The sequence below is a fragment of the Salvelinus sp. IW2-2015 genome, linkage group LG33 (genome assembly GCF_002910315.2).
Source record: "Salvelinus sp. IW2-2015 linkage group LG33, ASM291031v2, whole genome shotgun sequence".
Classification (NCBI taxonomy): Eukaryota; Metazoa; Chordata; class Actinopteri; order Salmoniformes; family Salmonidae; genus Salvelinus; species Salvelinus sp. IW2-2015.
Genome location: NC_036872.1, coordinates 20161346 through 20183916, shown reverse-complemented (window position 1 = coordinate 20183916; position 22571 = coordinate 20161346). Strand labels below are relative to the sequence as shown.

Genomic DNA, 22571 nt, shown 5'->3' with positions numbered 1-22571 from the left:
CAGACTTAAGGCCCCTAAGCCTTTCTTTTGGTATATTGGACATGATGATGTTCCCATGTCCCTGAGTGTGTTGAGGGGGCCATCACTCACTGACATGAGTTGCCATGGTGATGGGAGGTCTCATATCTAACCAGTGAGTCACACTATGGACAAAGCCGCCGCTAATATAAACACTCATGTTCTATCCCTCTCTGTATGGATACACATATTTTCATGTGACCAGTGCACTAACACCCCACCCACACAGTAAGCTGGAGGCCATCATAAGACAGCATCTGTCAGTTTAATCGCAGCTATAAAACAGAAGTGCCTGTTTGATCCGTTCCAGTGTTCTGTACTGCACACTCAGCCAGGACTGTTGTTCAGAGCTGCTGGGAGAACTAGTCATTATCCTAGCCTATCTTCAGTCAGTCAGGGAGCTTCCAAAAAAGGACCCCAAAGCCATTAGAGCAAATTAGGCTTAAAAGCAACAATGCCGGCCTCTTGAAGATGCCAAGTGGAGCTGTCGGAGGGTCTGGGAGGAGGGGAGGGGTAATCAGAGGCTGTAGTAGTCCTGTACAGGCAGGGTCTTATGTAAACTGTTTGGGTTGGAGGTCCTGGTGGCTGGAAAGTGCTTGAGAACAAGACTGGCTTTTTGGACAGATCTCCACAGCAGGCTGCTTCTGAGATGCACCAAGACACTAACATACACATGTAGAAACACATACAGTAGACAGACACAATCAAGTATGCAGTTTTAATGCCTGTTTTTCTACTTTTACTTTTTCTACTACAACGTTTTCCTGGATACAACGGTACAGTGTGAGTGTTTGAATGGCATTTACAGTGGTACACAGACCATAGTCTGTTGTGGACATCGCCAACTCTGCAGGATGCCACAGAGAGACCACAGCGTATTGTAATGTCGAACATACGGTAGCTAGCTACACTCTATAACTGCCCATTGTTGTGTGTCCCTATTCCCATACCACTCTCCCACCCCCCTCCACCTCCACACAGTGTGCCTGTCCATCACAGACACAATGCTGCTCCATATCCACAGCAGACCCCTGCTCCCACACACGCTCCCTGACCCTGGCCTGTCCTCAGCCTGGGGTTCAGCCCTGCTGCTGACTGCTCCCTGCCCCTGTGGTGTCTCTGGTCTCCCATGGCAACAGGGATTCCAGTGGGGTCTGAAGGCTGATATTAGCATGTAGAGGTGGAGCTGGGACAGAGCAGGATACATATCTACACTGTCTGCCTCCAGTCCACACACAGGCACAGTGCATCTGATCTGCTGCAGTACACTGGGCTGGAGGGATGGAAAATGTCCCTCTATGTTCCACTGGTAATGTTTGTTGATCTATTCTAAGATTCAGGGGGAAATTCAAGGGGGTTAATATCATTTCAAATATCAACTTCTGTTTTTGAATTTAACACATATCCATATCCATCAAAATCTGTGGTCTGTAAAGATAAAGAATCTGGAACCAGAAGTCTTATCTAGCATATCCATCACCAAGTACACAGCTCAAAGAAATGCCACAGTAAACCACCCAGCACATCATGTCTCTAATGTGCCCAGACGGTAGTGAGTGATGTTTGGGAGAGAGGAGTGTTAGGTAGTGCTCTTACCTGCTCTCTGTCCTATGGGGTTGGTGGTGATGCGTGGGGCCAGGTTGCCTCTAGAGGATGAAGAGGTGGTGGTGGTGGTGGTGGTGGTGGTGCGCCCATCTTTGATCTCGATAGTTAGGAAGGTCTTCATGTCGGGGTCTGCCGCTCCCTTGCTGTCCCGCTGTGCAGATGCTCTCCCTGGGGTCTTGTCTTCCTTTGAGCCGCCCGAGGCGTGCCGCAGCTTTTCAGCCGCCTGCTTTGCCCCGCCTACAGCGTTCAAGGATTGAGCAGCGCTTTGCAGAGGTTTGGTGGCCACGCCCCCTGGATGAACTGTGCCCTGGCATTGGACATGGTTCTTTGAGGAGGAGGCGGATGAAGAGTAGGATGTAGAGCCTACATGGGTTCTCCCGGGCCTGTCTGTAGGGGTGGTGATGGATACTACTGTGGTCACTGCTGTCTGCTTGGCTGGCCCTGCTGCTGGCCCCTCACTCAGCTGGGTGGCTCTGCCTAGGACCCGGGCACTGGGGGCTGTCGCGTTCCTCAGAGACTGAGAGCCCCTCTTCAGGACCGGGACACTGGGACTGGGCTCCGTGAACTTACGCATACGGTCCCGCACAGAGTTAGCCCGGCCGAAAGAGGCCAAGACAACTGGCTCTTTCTTCTCAGGAACTGCAAAACAGACAGAAAGCATGAGTGGAAATTATTTACACACAGTAGCAAAGAACAGACACAGTCAAGTAATACAAACTCAGTAGTTAATTACCCAGCTCCCCTGGTACAGCTGACACACAAAGACTGGAAACATTTCAAAGTCTTCAGCAGGGCAATATGCCTAAAAGTCCTCAAACTCAAAGCAGCACTCTTACTGACTGTCTCATGCTAAAGCACTCTGCAAATCCCTTGACTTGATTTCCCTTCTCTCGCTCTCCCCCCTCCCTTTTTCCAGCCCCCCTCCTTTTCTTCAATCCCTCTCGCCCGCCCTCATTCTCCCTCATCTTCAGTGCGTCAGCTTAGGCCATTAGCTGACAGATTTGCTCCATTTCTAGGTTGCCTGAGTGTTTCTGGATTCATGCTCCTTTCTGTACAGCAGAGCGATGGTATGATTTCCTCACATATAGGGAAAGGCTCCACACTCATTTAGAAAAGCATTTCCCTCCCTCTTAATAATCACGATTTAGTGTTTTTGAGAATAACAAGCTTTCAGGAGTCTGGGGCCACAGAGAGAATATAAAGGGCCTTCTTATAGCTTGCCATTCAGTCCTCTAGCGGTGCGCCCTCACCCCTTCCCCTGTATGACTGGCCCTATACGGTCATGCTGGCCCTACAATGTTCCTCTGGATGGAAGCCATTAAACTGATAGGAGTTCGGAGTTCGGTAAGTCGTCTTGATGATATTAGAGGAACAGCTATAACTCAGCAGTGCTAAGGGGCTCAGTTCATTGATCCTCTGGTGAGATGTCTGTTATCAACACTGCTGGTGGAGTTTCACAGTAGAGCACCAGTAATGAGCCACAAATCCACCCTGGCTCCCACTTAATGTCAGGCGATTACATGTACACTACCGTTCAAAAGTTTGGGGTCACTTAGAAATGTTCTTGTTTTTGAAAGAAAAGCACATTTTTGTCCATTAAAATAACATCAAATTGATCAGAAATACAGTGTAGACATTGTTAATGTTGTAAATGACTATTGTAGCTGAATACGGCAGATTTTTTAATGAAATATCTACATAGGCATACAGAGGCCCATTATCAGCAACCATCACTCCTGTGTTCCAATGGCACTTTGTGTTAGCTAATCCAAGTTTATCATTTTAAAAGGCTAATTGATCATTAGAAAACCCTTTTGCAATTATGTTAGCACAGCTGAAAACTGTGGTTCTGATTAAAGAAGCAATAAAACTGGCCATCTTTAGACTAGTTGAGTATCTGGAGCATCAGCATTTGGAGGTTCGATTACAGGCTTCCTCTGTCCAGTGTCTGTGGTCTTTTGCCCATCTCAATCTTTTCTTTTTATTGGCCAGTCTGAGATATAGCTTTTTCTTTGCAACTCTGCCTAGAAGGCCAGCATTCCAGAGTCTCCTCTTCACTGTTGACATTGAGACTGGTGTTTTGCGGGTACTATTGTGAGGCAAAAATGTGCTTTTCTTTCAAAAACAAGGACATTTCTAAGTGACCCCAAACTTTTGAACGGTAGTGTACACACACACATAGATAAGGTTTGTATCTGCAAACATGCTCACCTGCATCATTTGATTTTCTGAGAGGAGTGAGTAAAGTATATCTGACCTGAAAGGGGGGGGGGGGGGGGGGCGAGAGAGAGAGAAGAGAAGATTCAATTAGAACGTAGCAATAAGCAACACAGGGCAATAGTGCAGATCCATGGGATGGCAGGGAGGATCGTCAACATTATGTAACAGTTTGGCGCAAGGGAGGCACGTTTGGGGCTGTTCTTTTTTTGGCTGAGGGGCCATGGGGCCAAGATGTGCCTGAGCCTCCACAGCGCAATGTAAACACATGGAAGATAAGCATACCATATTGCAGAGTTCTATAAAAGAGCCTGGAGCCTGCGTTGGTTAAACACTCCCCATAAGGGCAACAACCTGGCGTCATGGTGACCCAAGTCTCTGATGAGGCCATTGAGCAAACAATAGAGACTCAGAATGCTTCAGCAGCCATCTCCTGCCTGTGTGTTTTGGCTGTTGCTGGCCAGCCCCAGCGGCTCTTCCTCTGACAGCAGGTGAGGAAAACCGAGATCTGAGGGGAACCAGAACCAGCTGAGCACAAGAAAGGATTTGGGCCAGCTCTGAGGTGCTGAGTTTATTTGTGTAGCCAAGTAACCATAGTCAAACAGAGCTTTTAAACACGTACAGAGAAATGTTATATGTTTATAGCTCTTGACTTACAAAGATGCTGCTGAGAACTGGTGCTGCAAAAGAGAGGGAGGGAGAGAGGGAGACATGCCATCATAGCTCAACATCCCCCTCTAGTGGTATGATAACCTATATATTCTACTGTTCTACCTAGAGACACAGCAGATCATGTCAGCAAGCATTACCCAGGTAGATTCAACAAGACTGTACCTTCTGTTCCTGGATGTCTCCTCTTTCCTTGGCACTGCCATTGATCAGGCCACTGTGGGAGTCTGGGGCTTTCCTGAATAGGACGGCCTCATCAGGCTGATAATGGTTGGTAGTGGTGCTGTCCTGATGGGGCTGGTCTGGATGGTGGTTGGTGCTTTCAGCCTCGGAGTCTGTGCTGGAGGAGGAGCTACTCATGGTCACCTCTGGCTGCTCTTCTCGGCTCCGGCCCACAGGCAACACGCCCACGCTCAGGTCAGACGTCCCTGAGTCCAGCCGTTTCCGTGACAGGAGCCCTGCGCCGTCGGAGGTCTCAGAGCCCAGGGGGGCTGGCGGTCCCATACTGGAGTCTGACGTGCCAGAGTCCAGTCTCTGTCTGAAGTGGGACTCTGAGGCCCCAGAGTCCAGTCTGCCTCTGTGGGCGGAACACTGGCTTCTGTCTGATGCTCCAGAGTCCACCCTGGTCCGGAAGGCTGAGCCCAGGCTCTTTTCTGATGCTCCAGAGTCCACCCTGGTCCGGAAGGCTGCAGCCCAGCTCTTTTCTTGATGCTCCAGAGTCCACCCTGGTCCGGAAGGCTGAGCCCAGGCTCTTTTCTGATGCTCCAGAGTCCACCCTGGTCCGGAAGGCTGAGCCCAGGTCTTTTCTGATGCTCCAGAGTCCACCCTGGTCCGGAAGGCTGAGCCCAGGCTCTTTTCTGATGCTCCAGAGTCCACCCCTGGTCCTGGAAGGCTGAGCCCAGGCTCTTTTCTGATGCTACAGAGTCCACCCTGGTCCTGAAGGCTGAGCCCAGGCTCTTTTCTGATGCTCCAGAGTCCACCCTGGTCCTGAAGGCTGAGCCCAGGCTCTTTTCTGATTCTCCAGAGTCCACCCTGGTCCGGAAGGCTGAGCCCAGACCCAGACTCTTCTCTGAGGCTCCAGAGTTCAGACGGGGCCTGGAGGCCAGGCTGCGTTCTGAGGATGTCGAGTCAGAACGCTGGCGGTGGGATAGGACCACGTCCGGCTCTGATGATGTCACAGGGTCCCGGGTCTGTGGGCGGGTCAGCAGAGGGACCTCATCCCTCACCAGGGGGTCCAGAACCAGAACCATGCCTGAGTTGGAGCCTACAGAACACAAAGACCACAATACAGTGAGTGGAACATACCCATGAGTAGATCTAGTATGGTGCCGAGGAACACATACCATGAAAATACAACTTGTGTACAATTCTGTTCTTGCATTTTTTTAAGTTTCTCTGACCTAACATAAACAAGATGGAATGTAGGATCATGTGAGCAGTTGCTGGACAACTTGGGAACTGCTGATGAAAATTAAAGGTTTCCGCAGAGGCCAAATCCACAAGAGCACAGTGTGAGAGACATGTGAGCGTCACTGAGGAGACAAGGGGATGTAGGCATTTCCTCCACGCTTGACTCAATTCCTGGACCAGATGTCTGTGTGTCTGTGTGTGTAAAAGAGATTAGAACACTAGGTGGTTACCAACCAGCAGGAAGTGTAAGGGGAACTGGAAGTGGGGTGAAATGGAGAATAGGACAAGTACTTTCCCCCTCCCCCGGTCTGAATCCAACCTGCTTCATTCCTCCTCTCATCAGGAAACCACACTCCAAATACTGCAGTGCCCACATCTTCCCCCTCCTAGAGCCAGTCTCTAGCTCTCCCCGTGATGCTCATTGCTCAGCATCTTTAACTCTGGGTGCTGTACAGGAACCACAGACATGCTGCATAAAGATAGGCCACAGAGTGGAAAATCACAGTGTCCTTACAAGAGACACATCATTGTATGATAACATCTCTGCGTACCCTTTGTATGCCCTATCCAAACAGAGCATCCAGGTCTGTCATTTTCAAACCAAATCTGTGAAGGAGAGCCCCATTCTGGTCTAAGACAGCCACAGCCTCAGCAGCTTTTTCAACACTCTCTGAAGGCTGGGGTTAGGTGAAGCTTTAGCTGATTACTTTAAGGGAGTGGTTATATAATGGGGTTTGAATAAGAAACATGCTTATGATACGCATTCACTTCAAACATCACAACAAACTAAAATGGCCCCCTTTCTCACACAAGGCCCTATAAATAGACCACATGACATCAAATGAAGGCCTCAGTCAAGTCCAATTAAAAAGAGAACTATAGTTGAAGGGAGGAGCAGCCAAAGAGTTGCAAACTAGTGATTGAAGTTGTTGCCGTTTGTACATCATGTCCAGTCCATTGTGTGCTGTTGTGAGGATTTTTGGGAAAACCCCCTACTGCTCTTGGATAATGAGAGGATGGCTTTAAATAACCACAATAGTGCATAATGCCGACTTCCCTCCCCTCTCCCCTTCTTAACAAACACACAAAAACAAAAAACAGCAACAACAAAAGGGGTCTTTTCAGTGTCGAGTTCAAAGTTGAGGAGTCTGGCTCCCCTGGGACTATCACATTTAAAAATATATATTTTTGTATTTAACTATGCAAGTCAGTTAAGAACCCATTCTTATTTTACAATGATGGCCTACCCCAGCCAAACACTCCCCTAAGCCAGACAACGCTGGGCCAATTGTGCGCCGCCCTATGGGACTCCCGATCATGGCCGGTTGTGCTGGAGCCCGGGATCCAACCAGGGTCTGTAGTGACGCTTCTGGCACTGAGATGCAGTGCCTTAGACCGCTGCGCCACTCGGGAGGCCCTTCCACTGAGCCACTCACAAACGGGTAATTTCCTAAATTACAGCCTTGTTACCAGGATTGTGCTCAATTCAGAATTGACTCCCATTCACCAAATTCTAATTAAATAAGCCACACCCCACAGGATATAGAATTGAATTCAGTGATTCATGAAATATAATAACTTAGACTTTCCTTTCCTTGATCGTTCATTTTAAGTTAGTCCTGAAAATTGATTGTTAATTAATATTTTATATGCATGTATATAATGACATAACATGTTTTAGGTACAAGATGTATATTTGTATAGACTACACCAAACAGAATAGAAGAGGCATTTGAATGTAATTGAATTCTATTTTATTTAATTCAAATTATAATAATCCTGTTTACTACTTAAATTCAAATTAAAGAATTTAAATTTATGCAGCATTCAATTCAATTCTGAACTGAGCACAAGATTGCTTTTCACCAAACTATGGAGTGTATATATGTGTGCAAGACTGTGCTGTATATTTAAGTGTGTGTGTGTGTGAAAAGAGAGAGAGGTAGCATGTGTGTGTGTGTGTGACAGCCAGTGGGCCACAGTACCCCCATAATCTTCCAAGTTTAGTCCTTTCTCTAAACAACGTTCTCCTTCTCTCTGTTAAAAATGAGCCCACCCCACCCTATCCGTTCCCAGCCACTAACTTCCTGTGTCTGTATTGGCGTCCATTTCAAACAGCTCCTACCCACAATCCCTCTGCTCTGTGGAGGTCTGCTCCTGTCTGCCGCTGGCCCTGCCTTCACCCTGGACCAAATTGCATGGTGAGGGACATGTCAAGAAAGGGTTCTGTTCTGGTATGTGCTTAAAATAGCAGCTGTATTACTACTGGGTGTGGGTTCCCCTTTGAACGGGTGATGTTCCTGTTGCGTCTCATAACCCCACTACTATCAGACACTGGCTGATGAGCGGGGTGTTGTGAGCTAAGGGTAAACCAAGGTAATTACGGTCAAAGAACCCAGCCAGGGACTGGCCACGTTCAGGTCAACATTGGGGTAGGTTCCTTGATCAGAAAAATACTTGGCTTTAGCCTTAGAGTAAAAATAACGCAGTAGAGACAGAGTATATTGGTTCAACAAACACTTGCTCACTTTAGAGGCATTCAAATCAGTCTGGCTATAAACACATTCTCTATTGTACTACATGCTCTCTCAAAGCCCTTTACCGGTCTTCTCTCATTCACTTTTGCATTTGTTTTTTCTGTGAGTGGGAGTGTGTGTTTACAAGTCGTAAGGTCTTCGCTAAAGATAGTACACCTATAGTAAAGTATTCACTGTGTTTTAAATGTAGGTTTTCTAACAGTGGTTAATGAAAATCACTACACACCCAAAGCCAGAGTCCCATGACTGTGGTGCCTCTAACCTGAAAATAAAGATGGAGGAGCTAAAAACAGTGTAAACCAATGAGACAGCCTCAGCTCCACTGCCGCCCTCTACAGCAGCATGACTCTATTGGCTGGCTATTTTCACTAGCATGCCAGAGGAAATTGCATCTAGGTGCATAAGTGTGGAGGTACAAGCAATATTTGAATCAATGTTGTGTTTAAGTACAAGTGCCTATCCAAACTTGACCCTTAAGTTAAGGCAAACACGATCATATAAGCATGCCATATATAGAAGAGCAGGAATAAAATTAACTGTATGTGTCTGTGTGTGTGTGTGTGTGTGTGTGTGTGTCTGTGTGACCGGCTAAGTAAAAGGAACAGTCAACCACTCATATGGTCTTTGAACCTCTAAGCTCAGCTCTTTGAACAGTGCCGTTGCTCACCTGTCCTGTGCAGCTCACTGCCCTGCTGCATCTGGTGGCTCCGTAGCTCCCGGATCTGAGACTTGATTCTCTCTCGCTCGCCAAAGCTCTCCCTCTCTGTGTCCTGCAGAAACAACACAGTAAATCAGAGACACTCGGTGCTTTTCAATACATCATCGCATCAATGCAGAGACAACGGAGTCGAGACGAGGGCATTTAGTTCTTTTCACAGGCAGTATGACATAGACAGAACACAGTCAGTCAGCCCAGCTACAACAGTGAGCTGAACCCATCCCATCCCTCTCAGTGGTCTGATCAGCAAATAAGTCAAACCATCAGGTACACAAAAGTCCTCAGTCTGTATGGGGCAATCAGAACAGTGTGTGTGATGTCCGTATCAAGCGCTCCTCAAAGAGAGAGGCCATGATGAGGCCCAGGCCCTGCCTACCAGCTGAGATAAGATGGCTACTGCCATGCCTCCACCCTGTCCCTGCTCACCCCGGGAGAGACACAGTACACCATAACACGCCCTAAGAGCCAGCCAGGTAAATCAACCAACCCATAATGCTTTGAACCTAAATGTTACACCAAGGGAGTTAGTGACCCAGCTGTAACAGCCCAGGACATAGCCTTCTGTTGAGTAATGATTGAAGTGTGCCTGACCTCTCTGACCCCTCAGTCCTCCACCGTGGCCTAGTGTGTTAGTAACGTCTGGTCCTCAGTACAGGTAGAGAAAGAAGTAATCTGCACAGCCAGTAAAACACACTGGGTCTCATAATCTACAATATTAGAGGAAAGACACACTAGGAGGGAGACGATAGAGTAGAGAGTGCAACGTTTTGGCATATGGAGAGGAAATGGGAAATGCAGGGAGGTGGAGACAAAGGGAGAGAGAAGAAGAGAGGGAGACATGTAGATGCTGCCACTGGTGCCTTACTTTGAGCTACTCCACAGGAAGATCAGCTGTACAGACACCAAGGCCAAAACACACACACACTTTTCCTCCTGCATAAGCACACACACTCTCCCTTGTCCAGAAAGCTCCAGTGCCCCACAAACCTTTCCACTATAGTGCATCTGTGATATTGTGTGGAAAAGGAACGTATGGTTATATGGAGTTTCTATACACGCTTATTTAGAAATGTATAAATAACTTCATAGTAAGTAATTTATTTTTAACCATAAAGGTATTTGGTATAATAAATTCAGGAATAGTAAAACCAGAGCTGTGTCTGGTTCACTGGTCTTTAAAAATGGATATCATGAGAATATATGACTACCTCACCCCTGTACCCCACACATACAATTATCTGTAAGGTCCCTCAGTCGAGCAATGAATTTCAAACAGATTCAACCACAAAGACCAGAGAGGTTTTCCAATGCCTCGTAAAGAAGGGCACTTATTGGTAGATGGGTAAAACAAAAAAAGAAGCAGACATTGAATATTCCTTTGAGCATGGTGAAGTTATTACACTTTGAATGGTGTATCAATACACCCAGTCACGACAAAGACACAGGCGTCCTTCCTAACCCAGTTGTCGGGGAGAGAGGAAACCGCTCAGGGATTTCACCATGAGGCCAATAGTGACTTTAAAACAGTTACAGAGTTTAATGGCTGTGATAGGAGAAAACTGAGGCTAGATCAACAACATTGTAGTTGCTCCACAATACTAAACTAAATTAGAGTGAAAAGAAGGATCCCTGTACTAGGGGTATAAAGGTTTAAACGACATTGTGATCGTTAACGTTCAGAAAAAAATCCCTAACCAATTATTATTATTTTTTATACAAAATTAAAATCACAGTTATCACAAAACTACCACAACAGGTCCTGATCATCATTTTTTACAAATACCTAATGCAACAATGCTGTAATTTTAATAGGAGGCGATATGAATCATTCAAATTACTTGCCATGCATGTCATCTTTGTTAACAGTTGGGAAAATGGCATAGTGAGACACAGCAGTGAAGTCCTGTATGGCAATACTTTGAGAAGTTAAATGAGAAGGTGATGAAAAGCAAACTTTGCAAGGTGGAATTGAGCTGCTGTGGCAGTTCAGGTGTAATGCTGAACAACCTGGTCTCAGAGCATTTTGTATTATTCAGTGTGATACGTTCCATTTTGTATGGTATGTATTAATTTGTGATGTCCATCACCCATTTCGTATGATACTGTATGTTGCGAATTACAATTTGTTATGAATTTACAAAACGTACTATATGTTACGAATTTGCAAAACATATATTTTACGAATTATAGCTAAGTGGCTGACGTTAGTTAGCTGGCTAAAATTAGCTAGGCTATGGGTTAAGGTTAGGGTTAAGTTTAAGAGTTAGGTTAAAGGGTTAAGGTTAGGGGAAGGGTTAGCTAACATGCTAAGTAGTTGCAAAGTAGCTAAAAAGTGGTGGTAAAGTTGCTAATAAGCGAAAATGCTAAAGTTGTCTGTGACGAGATTCAAACTCACCACCTTTTGGTTACTAGACGTTCGCGTCTCGCATTATATGTTTTTGCTTTAAGTAACCATCTGTCTTAGGTAACCATACCAAACGTGAAATATCATACTAATTTCAGTCTCCCGGATTTACGTTTACTGTGTTACCTCTAGTCTATGAGACCGGGCTGTGCTGAAAGGGACGACCCAACCTGTTGCTGGCAGCAGTGAGATAAGGGACGGAGTGAGGAAATCACAGCGCTGATTACAGAAATGATTGCAGTTGATATGCAGCCATTGTCAATGGTAGAGGATGTCGGCTTCAATACCCTATTGGTATATCTAGAACCAGACTACAAGATGCCATGTCGGCCCCGATGGAGAAATTGTACAATGATGGCTCTGTAAGTGCAAGTACAAAGCGCGAGCTCTCAAACACCATACATGGCGTTAACAGATTGGTATGCGTCTATGAACATGCGGTCATATATCACTGCAACGAGCCATCACATTGATAAGAAGTGTGACCTGAAGTACAGTACGTACTGACAACATGGAGGAGGCTCACACAACAGAGAACCTAAAACAACATTAATACTATGGTGGCTGAGTGAGTGGGGGACAGTAGTAACGTCAGCACCATCTGGTAGGGTTTCCATTAGTTACCACAGCCACAGTCTAACATAAGAATTTATGAAAAAATATATATTTAGTCTTAATTTAAGGTTAGGCATAAGGTTAGCAGTGTGGTTAAAATGTGGTTTTAATCCTAACCTTAGGAAGATACATTTTAGAAATAGGCTTTATGACTTTGTGGCTGTGGTATTTAGTGACGACCGGTAGGTAGGTAGCCAGGACTGCAGTAGATTGAACGCACTGCCCCCTAACAGTCGTACGCAAAACCACATCTGAATCGTGAATTCACGTAATTCTTTTTTTTTTATGTTTAAAAGTTTAAACAATAAAGAAATGTCAGTTTAAACGTGAAGAGAAATTGTACATTTGTCACAGAATAAAAAATATTCCAAAACATGCATCCTGTTTGCAATAAGGCACTAAAGTAAATCTGCAAGAAATGTGGCAATTTTTTAAACTTTATGTCCTGAATACAACGCGTTATGTTTGGGGCAAAACCAACACATCACTGAGTACCACTCTTCATATTTTCAAGTATGGTGGTGTCTGCATCATGTTATGGGTATGCTCGTCATCGGCAAAGACTAGGGAGTTTTTTGGGGGATAAAAATAAACAGAATAGAGCTAAACACAGGCAAAATCCTAGAGGAAGCCCAAATATACACTGGAGTTGATTAAAGACGACATTGAATGTTCCTGAGTAGCCTAGTTACAGTTTTGACTTAAATTGGCTTAAATCTATGGCAAGACTTGCATATGGCTGTTTAGCAATGATCAACAACCAAATTGACAGAGTTTGAAGAATAATGTGCAAATATTGTACAATCCAGGTGTGCAAAGCTCTTAGAGACTTACAACTGTAATCGCTGCCAAAGGTGATTCTAACATGTATTGACTCAGGAGTCTGAATACTTTTGTAAATTAGATATTTATGTATTTGGTTTTCAATACATTTGCACGTTTTGGGTTTTGTTTAATAAATTAACCAACATGTGGAATAAGTCAAGGGGTACGAATACTTTCTGAAGGCACTGTAAACGCAATTTAATCTTCTCATATTACAACAAAGAAGTTACTGCAAACATCGAACAGTGGCCGTGTCTGAATACCCATAGTAATTAGCTCATAGGGCAGGAGCCTATCTCCTGTTTCTGTAGCATGATGCAGCTTGATGTACAAGTACACACCTTGGACATGATGCTAGTCTGTTGCTGGGCCTTACCACCGATCGATCTCCTTAATGCCGAGTGCCAAACAGAGATGCATCAGGTCCCATTTTTACAGTCTATGGTATGTCTCGTCCAGGGATTGAACTGCCAACCAATTTCTATCGACACTGAGCAAATTTCAGGTCTGCTGTGCGCAAACGTTAACATTGTGAAAATTCTGTGCAACTTCCGGTGCGCATTTACTGTGAACACTGAGTCTGTATCTGCTTTAAGTTACAGTTTTAACAGTGGTCAAGTAGGCTATTTGATCATAATGTAGGCCTATTCAATATATCCTACCAACAAAAACAATGGAGAGATTTTTTTTTATCCCATAACATTTTAACATGGTGGTTATATCATTCAACTTACAGTAACAGCCAACGTGTGGTGTTCAATGTAGGCCTACATTCCAAACATGCAGGGCTTGATATGTTTATCCACTTGTCCTTCAAGGAGGTGACTGAAAATGTTTTGTTTGATTCAAGAAACCACATCATTATACCGTCATTACAGAGAATCAGACAAATTATGTTACCCTCTGCCTATTGGCTACAGCTTATTCAAGCCTGTCTCAAAATACAACACTGCCCATTTAAGACACACAAAAAAAGCTCTTTACCTGACTCACTTTTCAAAGATGGCTAGAAATGCACTTGTAGGAAGCAATCCCTACTGCTGATTACAAATGACCTATAACTGGGCTAATAACTCACTAACTAGCAAATGTGCACACGTGGTCTATTTGCATATATTTTTTTTTATTATTTTTAATCTTTATTTAACTAAGCAAGTCAGTTAAGAACAAATTCTTATTTTCAATGACAGCCTAGAAACAGTGGCCTGTAACTGCCTGTTCAGGGGCAGAATGACAGATTTGTACCTTGTCAGCTCGGGGATTTGAACTTGCAACCTTTCGGTTACTAGTCCAACGCTCTAACCACTAGGCTACCCTGCCGTCCCATATAGGCCTACTACAGCTCTGATTGGTTATGGCGCACCGGTCTGTGTAGAGTATGGGCATGAGTCGTGCCTGTCAATGTAATAGAATCCTACTCTGATGCGTTCTGCCTACAACAAAATCTCTTGCAGATCGTATGCAAAACTGTGTCTTGCATTGTTTGTTTTGTTGCATTGAAAGTGGCTAATATTGCGTTGATTCAAACACATTTCCAACAGTAACCGTTCATAGTGTTAACGGGGAAAACTCTAGAAAGTTGAGTGAAGTTCAATCTAGTGCTTCTCTGCGTGGGCTGATATTTATTCTGCGCAGCGCGCATGTGTGCAGTTTAGAGGGAACATTGCTCACAACCTTCCAAACTCAGGGCGGACACTCTAACCCCCGTGCCACTGAGTTGGTATACGAATACCCATACTTGCATCCTAAATAGTAGGCTGTTTGTGTTTTATAGTATGTGAAATTTCAAAAATCAAGTATACTTTAAATGGCCGCATATCACACTCATTATGGCTTTTAATCTAGTAGAATCAGAGAGTTAGAGGCAAAGCGAGAGGGTTTACTCTGCCCAAAATCTGTCCACGAAAATAAGACCATGAAGTGAGGAATTGTTGTATGGAGGTCAATGAGCGAGTCAAATTTGGTCAACAAAAAATGTAATTACTAATTTGATCGAATATAAGTTTTGTAATGGTTAGGCTGTTATGAATGCACGGATAAGTGGATGAACGTGGCATTTTGGCAACTTTGGGGGGAAAAAATGTATATGGAAGTTGTGTTGTGCTTGTTGTTCACACCCGCATCTGCCCTCTCATTGGCTAGAACGGTCCCACCTGATCTCCCCTCCTCCAGCCTGCCTTCCATCTTCGAGGACATGTATTTCCATTGTTAGAGCGGTCACTTGTCAATATAAAATTAAATCTTTGGTAGAATTCGCTGCACATTATTGAAGAGAATACTCTTGACACCCATGTGTGTTCGACAACTGCTGATAATCAAATGAAATTGAACAATATACAATGCCTTCGGAAAGTATTCAGACCCCTTGACTTTTCCCCAAAAAACTTTACGTTACAGCCTTATTTTAACATTTATTGAATAAATAAAAATCAGCAATCTACACACAATAAACCCATAATGACAAAGCAAACAGGTTTTTAGAAATGTTTGCAAATGTATTACTAATAAAAAACAAAAAACATATTTACATAAGTATTCAGACCCTTTGTTATGAGACTCGAAATTGAGCTCAGATGCATCCTGTTTCCATTGATCATCCTTGAGATGTTTCTACAACTGGATTGGAGTCCACTTGCGGTAAATTCAATTGATTGGACATGATTTGGAAAGGCACACACCTGTCTATATAAGGTCCCACAGTTGACAGTACATGTCAGAGCAAAAACCAAGCCATGACGTCGAAGGAATTGTCCGTAGAGCTCTGAGACAGGATTGTGTCAAGGCACAGATCTGGGGAAGGGTACCAAAAAATGTCTGCAGCATAAGGCCCCCAAATACACAGTGGCCTCCATCATCTTCCTTGAGATGGCCGCCCGGTCAAACTGATTAATCGGTTGAGAAGGGCCTTGGTCAGGGAGGTGACCAAGAACCCGATGGTCACTCTGACAGAGCTCCAGAGTTCTTATGTGGAGATGGGAGAATCTTCCAGAAGGACAACCATCTCTGCAGCACTACACCAGTCAGGCCTTTATGGGAGAGTGGCTAGACGGAAGCCTCAGTAAAAGGCACATGAAAGCCAGCTTGGAGTTTGCCAAAAGGCACCTAAAGGACTGACCATGAGAAACAAGATTCTCTGGTCTGATGAAACCAAGATTGAACTATTTGGCCTGAATGCCAAGCGTCACGTCTGGAGGAAATCTGGCACCATCCCTACGGTGAAGCATGGTGGTGGCAGCATCATGCTGTGGGGATGTTTTTCAGCGGCAGAGACAGACTAGTCAGGATCGAGGCAAAGATGAATGGAGCAAAGAACAGAGATCCTTGATGAAAACCTGGTCCAGAGCGCTCAGGACATCAGACTGGGGCAAAGGTTCACCTTCCAATAGGACAACAACCTTAAGCACACAGCCAAAACAACAGAGGAGTGGTTCGGGTCAAGTCTCTGAATGTCCTTGAGTGGCCCAGCCAGAGCCCAGACTTGAACCCGATCTAACATCTCTGGAGAAACCCGAAAATAGCTGTGCAGCGACGCTCCCAATTCAACCTGACAGAGCTTGAGGGGATCTGTGGAGAAGAATGGGAGAAACTCCCAAAATACAGTTGTGCCAAGCTTGTAGCGTCATACCCAAGAAGACTCGATGCTGTAATCGCTGCCAAAAGGTGCTTCAACAAAAGTACTGAGTAAAGGGTCTGAATACTTGTGTAAATGTGATATTTCAGTTTTACATGTTTTTTATAAATTGGCAAACATTTCTAAAAACTTGTTTTTGCAATAAAGGTGCTGGGGTGGACATTGGTGCTGTTTTCCCTAATGCGAATTCCATCTTTAAAATGCCCTGAAACTACAATGTCATCATGTTTGTGCCAGAATTACAGAGTGCCACTACTAATACATGTCTACCTAATGTAACGAAGCACACAGAGGTGGTGGTTAGGGAGGGACATGTGAATTACAAGACAGGCCTAGAGCATATTTGACTCAAATCCACAAACCTCTAAACTCATAAAATCTGGGACACACAAACACAGCACATATTTGCTTAATGCCGGTTATCCTGGGGCTGATAATGCTGTCAGCAGTTTGAGAAGGGTGAAAATTACAGCCTTGTGAAAATAGTTAATCAAATCAGGCTGTGATCAGAGGGAGGTGAGAGTGAACAAAGCCTGGTACCACACAAACTAGGGATGGCCACGGTTATTAGAATATCCGAACGGACTTTTGTATTCCAATACTTTTGTGAGAATTCATTTTTGCAGAGAAAATGTATAGGGCCATTTTAACACTGAAAAGTATTTATCTAAATAAAAATATCCATGTTACATACAAAGATATACCATTTCAAATTATGAATTTATTCAAATCAAAGTGGCAAGGAGACTCAAGGTGTAGCAAGTGGAATGAGTTCACTAATGCAATGCAAGATGGAATAAAATTGCAGAAACATTAGCGAAAGGAAAAGGAGTAGGCTCAACCAACAGGTAGGCTGTTTAATCTGAATGGGGTTGAGGGGAAAGTGAATCATGTGGCCTCAATTAGCCTAGCTACACCCCACCCGGTGCACGTTTTCTTTTTACCCTAGCACTACACAGCTGATTCAAATAATCAAAGCTTGATGATGAGTTGGCTATTTGAATCAGCTGTGTAGTGCTAGGGCAAGAAATGAAATGTGCACCCGGGGTGGGGTGGGGTGGGGTGGGGGACAGGACAGTTTGGAAAACCCTTGATTAGAGGACAGAGTGGCTGGCACACAAACAGAAAGGCTAATCAACAGCCTCTGTGTCATGTGCCACAGTCACCCAGCACCAGCAGACAACACAAACAGAAGCTTTATACTCTGTTTACTGAGGTGGAGCACTGCTCTCAGATCAGCTTAATGACGAGCCAGAACCAGCCTGTGACTGCAGGTCGTAAAAATGTCCCCAAACCTGAACAGCTGATTCAGAGAATATATCAGAGAGAGAAAATATAGAAGAATGAGAAGTTGCTTTAAAATATTCTCTCCCCCAGGAAGGTTCTTCATTCAAAGAAGCTGAGGGGAGATGACATTTGAGCTGGAAACACCGCTCCCCCTCTTTCCTCCGCTATGCCTCTCTTTCCTCCCCTTTCCCCCTCCCGTCAGCTGCCACGACCAGGAAACAGACAGTGATGGTTTCACAGCTCCCACTAAACCACAGGGAACATACTTGACACAGAGACAGACAGAAGGAAACAGAGATAAAATGGTGTGAGACAGAAAAAAAGAGCGAAAGAGCAGACGATCCATTCCCACGACCTGTCAATCCCAAACTGTCATTGCAGGCTCTCTTTGGTCTCTGGTGACTGGCCCAGGCTAACAGAGCAGACCTGACAGAGTGGAACCAGAGCAGAGGCAGACCCACTCCAGTGCCCTGGCCTCATCAACTCTGTGGCCTCAGTGTTTGAGCTGCGCTCCTATTTCCTTCTGTGATGCTCATGGTCTCACCATAAGGGCTCAGGAGGCTGTTTGTTTCGGTCAGGGTTGTATTTGTGAAAAAACTGCCCCATAAACACACAAAAATGGCAACTGTCCACTGGCCTGACCACAGCAAGGCGTGGGCCATCTGAACTCCTCTGAACCCTCAGAGCCACAGAAACAACAATGAGGCGGAGCAGACTGAGGCACGGAGCCGTGTCAGACTACTATAGATTACTTCACCATGCAGAGCAGAGGCAGCTCAGCTAAACCAGGGATTACTGCAGCTACCTGGGTTAGAATTGGCTAATTTTCCATGGAAACTGAATCCATCAGTCTGCAGATGAGATCAGAATGCGATGAGGTCAGGCACTCCTCTCCATGCCTGCACATGGCTCGCTGAGAGACAGGGTTCTTTTCCATGACTGCATGGCAAAGCCTGAGGAACCACATACACACACACACACTTGGTCCACCTCCAGTAAGTGAAATACAGTAGCAGGAATTAAGTAGCAATCATTTTTGCATCACACACACACACAGCCTGGACGGGAGACAACCCACAGAGAATTTACCCATAAGCCTCATTCCCATTTTTCCCTTACCCAGCCCTCATTCAAAGCCCAGTTAAAGCAGTTTCTCCCTTCCTCCATCCATCTCCCTTTGTCTTGCTTTACCGTTTCTCCAGCACATATTCACTCAGTACAGAATATGTTGGTTGCCATTATACCAGTCATCGTAAACTGCTCGTCTCAGTTGGTTACAGGTTTATGATCATATCAGATTAGAGAACAAACAAGACTCTCTGTCTGTCTCTGCCACCTCACCTGATCCATACTGCACACACCTGGCCACGGAGACAGATCTGATGAATAACCATTTGTGAAGTTGCCATTTACTTTAACAATAATGTGCTCAAAATACACACACCTGTATACCATTTTGTATGGATTTCTGAAACCAATAGAAATAAATTACCTAAAAGGACTGCCCAATTATCCTAAAATTAAACCTCAGTTAAACTTCAGGCAGCCAGGTCCTCAGGTCTCAACGCAAAGAGAAACAAGAAACATGGATGAGTTTGTGTAAAGAGAAGTACATGGAAATTGATAAGGAAGAAAAAAAGTAGACCTAGGTCTGTTAGAGTGTAAGAACTAGAATATGTCATTTACCTTCTTGGCTCCGCTGCCTGTCTGTCACCCTCTCGTAGTCAGGACGTCCTATACCCTGCCTCTACTCAGTCACCACACACACACTCACCAACAGGCCACTCCCTCCACATCCCCTCCCTCCCTTTCTGTCACCACAGGGCTCCTTCTCACACCCTCCCTCCCTCCTTCCTTCCTTGTCTATATTCAATTCAAGGCGCTTTATTGGCATGGGAAACATATGTTAACATTGCCAAAGCAAGTGAAGTAGATAATATACAAAAGTGAAATAAACAATAAAAATGAACAATAAACATTACACTCACAGAAGTTACAAAAGAACAAAGACATTTCAAATGTCAAATTACATATATTTTCAGTGTTGTAACGATGTGCAAATGGTTGAAGTACAAAAGGGAAAATAAATAACAAATATGGGTTATATTTACAATGGTGTTTGTTCTTCACTGGTTGCCCTTTTCTTGTGGCAACAGGTCACAAATCTTGCTGCTGTGATGGCACACTGTGGTAATACACCCAGTAGATATGGGAGTTTATCAAAATCGGGTTTGTTTTCAAATTCTTTGTGGATCTGTGTAATCTGAGGGATATATGTGTCTCTAATATGGTCTTACATTTGGAAGGAGGTTAGGAAGTGCAGCTCAGTTTCCACATCATTTTGTGAGCAGTGAGCACATAGCCTGTCTTCTCTTGAGAGCCAGGTCTGCCTACGGCGGCTTTTCTCGATAGCAAAGCTATGCTCACTGAGTCTGTACATAGTCAAAGCTTTCCTTAATTTTGGGTCAGTCACAGTGGTCAGGTATTCTGCCACTGTGTACTCTCTGTTTAGGGCCAAATAGCATTCTAGTTTGCTCTGTTTTTTTGTTAATTACTTGACACATTGGAAAGAATAATCTTTCTGTTTTCTCATGATTTGGTTGGGTCTAATTGGGTTTCTGCTCTGGGGCTCTGTTTGTGTTTGTGAAAAGAGCCCCAGGACCAGCTGGCTTAGGGAACTTCTCCAGGTTCATCTCTCTGTAGGTGATAGCCTTGTTATGGAAGGTTTGGGAATCACTTCTACACCTGCATTGCTTGCTTTTTGGGGTTTTAGGCTGGGTTTCTGTTCAGCACTTTGAGATATCAGCTGATGTAAGAAGGGCTATATAAATACATTTGATTTGAAATTTGATTTAGGTGGTTGTAGAATTTAGTGGCTCTTTTCTGGATTTGGATAATTAGCGGGTATTGGACTAATTCTGCTCTGCATGCATTATTTGGTGTTTTAGGATGTACACAGAGGATATTTTTGCAGAAATAGCTAAATGTATTTAAAAATGGACAATTCTGTGAACTGTCTTGTGCAATGTTTTAAATTGACACAATACCTGTTAGCAAAGGTGTCCTCTACCTAGAGATGACATGCAGGAGCTTGCAGGGATTTGTAGTCTTGCATGATTTCTACTTTGATGTGAATGATCATTTTAGAATCAGAGTAAATCGAGCCGAATATATTGATAAAAGTCACTTTGTCCGAGAGAGAATAACATGGTTGTCAAAACGTCACGTCAAGGTAAGCCTACACGAAACACAGCCCTTATTTTAAGTGCATCTAAAATCCCCTATGGGAAAAATGAATGGTGGAAAACTGATTGGAACCATTTCCCTGTTTGACCGCTAGGTTTTATGGGTATTATGACACCTTCACCTAGGGGCTCTATACAAGTTAGCAGGTGGCCTGGTTGAAAATTTACATTTGACACACTTTCTTTGTTTCTACCAAATTATGCTCCATTGTTCTTGCAAGTACAGAGTCTGCCTTAATTGGCATGTTACTTCAGACAAAATAGAAATTTAGAATTAAACCGCTGCACTTAGAATTCAGACTACATTAAACAAATAAATATTATTTTTGTCCCACAAGTTATTTCTTCAAGCCAAAATTCCTTCACCCATACAGTAATTACAGTTTAGAGCTGCAACGTGTACAAAATGCACTTTCCTTACTGGCCAGAAAGAAACTTTTACCTCAGCTATCCCCCCTCAATTTAAGCATGTTCATTATAAACATAGTAATCAATAACCACTAGCAGGCCCACTGGTGTCTGACAAAAAAACAGAGCATGCAGCAACAGCTATGATAAATACACAAAAACTCCCACCACAGCTAGACATGTGTATACCTATTTCTCATTTGAATGTGAGATAGAAGAGATATACTGCATTGATTTGACACACGTAGTATGGTGAATCCAGGTGAAAGCTATGACCCCTAATTGATGTCACTTGTTAAATCCACTGTAGATTAAGGGGAGGAACCAGGTTAAAGAAGGATTTATAAGCCTTGAGACAATTGAGAATGTTTGCCATTCAGAGGGTGAATGGGCAAGACAAAAGATAAGTGCCTTTGAACAGGGTATGGAAGTAGGTGCCAGGCGCACTGGTGTGAGTGTGTCAAGAACCGCAAAGCTGCTGGGTTTCTCACGCTCAACAGTTTCCCGTGTGTATTAAGAATGTTCCACCACCCAAAGGACATCCAGACAACTTGACCCAACTGTGAGAAGCATTTGAGTCAACATGGGCCAGCATCCCTGTGGACCGCTTTTGACACCTTGGATAGTCTATCCCCTGATTAATTGAGGCTATTCTCTGAGTGCAAAAGGGGGTGCAACTCAATATTAGGAAGGTGTTCCTAATGTTTTGTACACTCGGTGTACGTGTCAGCAGCTGCTTGCTACACTCAGTTGTCTGTAGTTGGCTGCCATAGACCTCTACTCCCTGTGTGTGTGCGCACTTGTCTCAACTATAGACCATTATCTGGGGCCTCCATCTGCCCCAGGACAATCAAGCGCAGCTCAAAGAGATCCGCTCCTGTGATGTGTGGAAGGAGCCCTGCTGCTGGTGGCTGCGGTTGTTGTTGTTGGCCACGGCCCCATTACAGAGGGAGCAGACTGACTGAAGACAGACTGCTGGAGC

General features: G+C 44.5%; 1 protein-coding gene across 1 annotated transcript in view; it reads right to left on the bottom strand.

Moving 5' to 3' along the window:
• Nucleotides 1-22571, bottom strand: part of LOC111958154 (smoothelin) — an 80700-nt gene that overhangs the window by 20450 nt on the left and 37679 nt on the right. The window contains 7 exon segments of the mRNA XM_070436976.1: nt 1615-2262; nt 3835-3880; nt 4675-5203; nt 5205-5307; nt 5310-5385; nt 5388-5773; nt 9124-9226. Of these exon segments, the coding sequence (XP_070293077.1) occupies nt 1615-2262; nt 3835-3880; nt 4675-5203; nt 5205-5307; nt 5310-5385; nt 5388-5773; nt 9124-9226 (1891 nt within the window).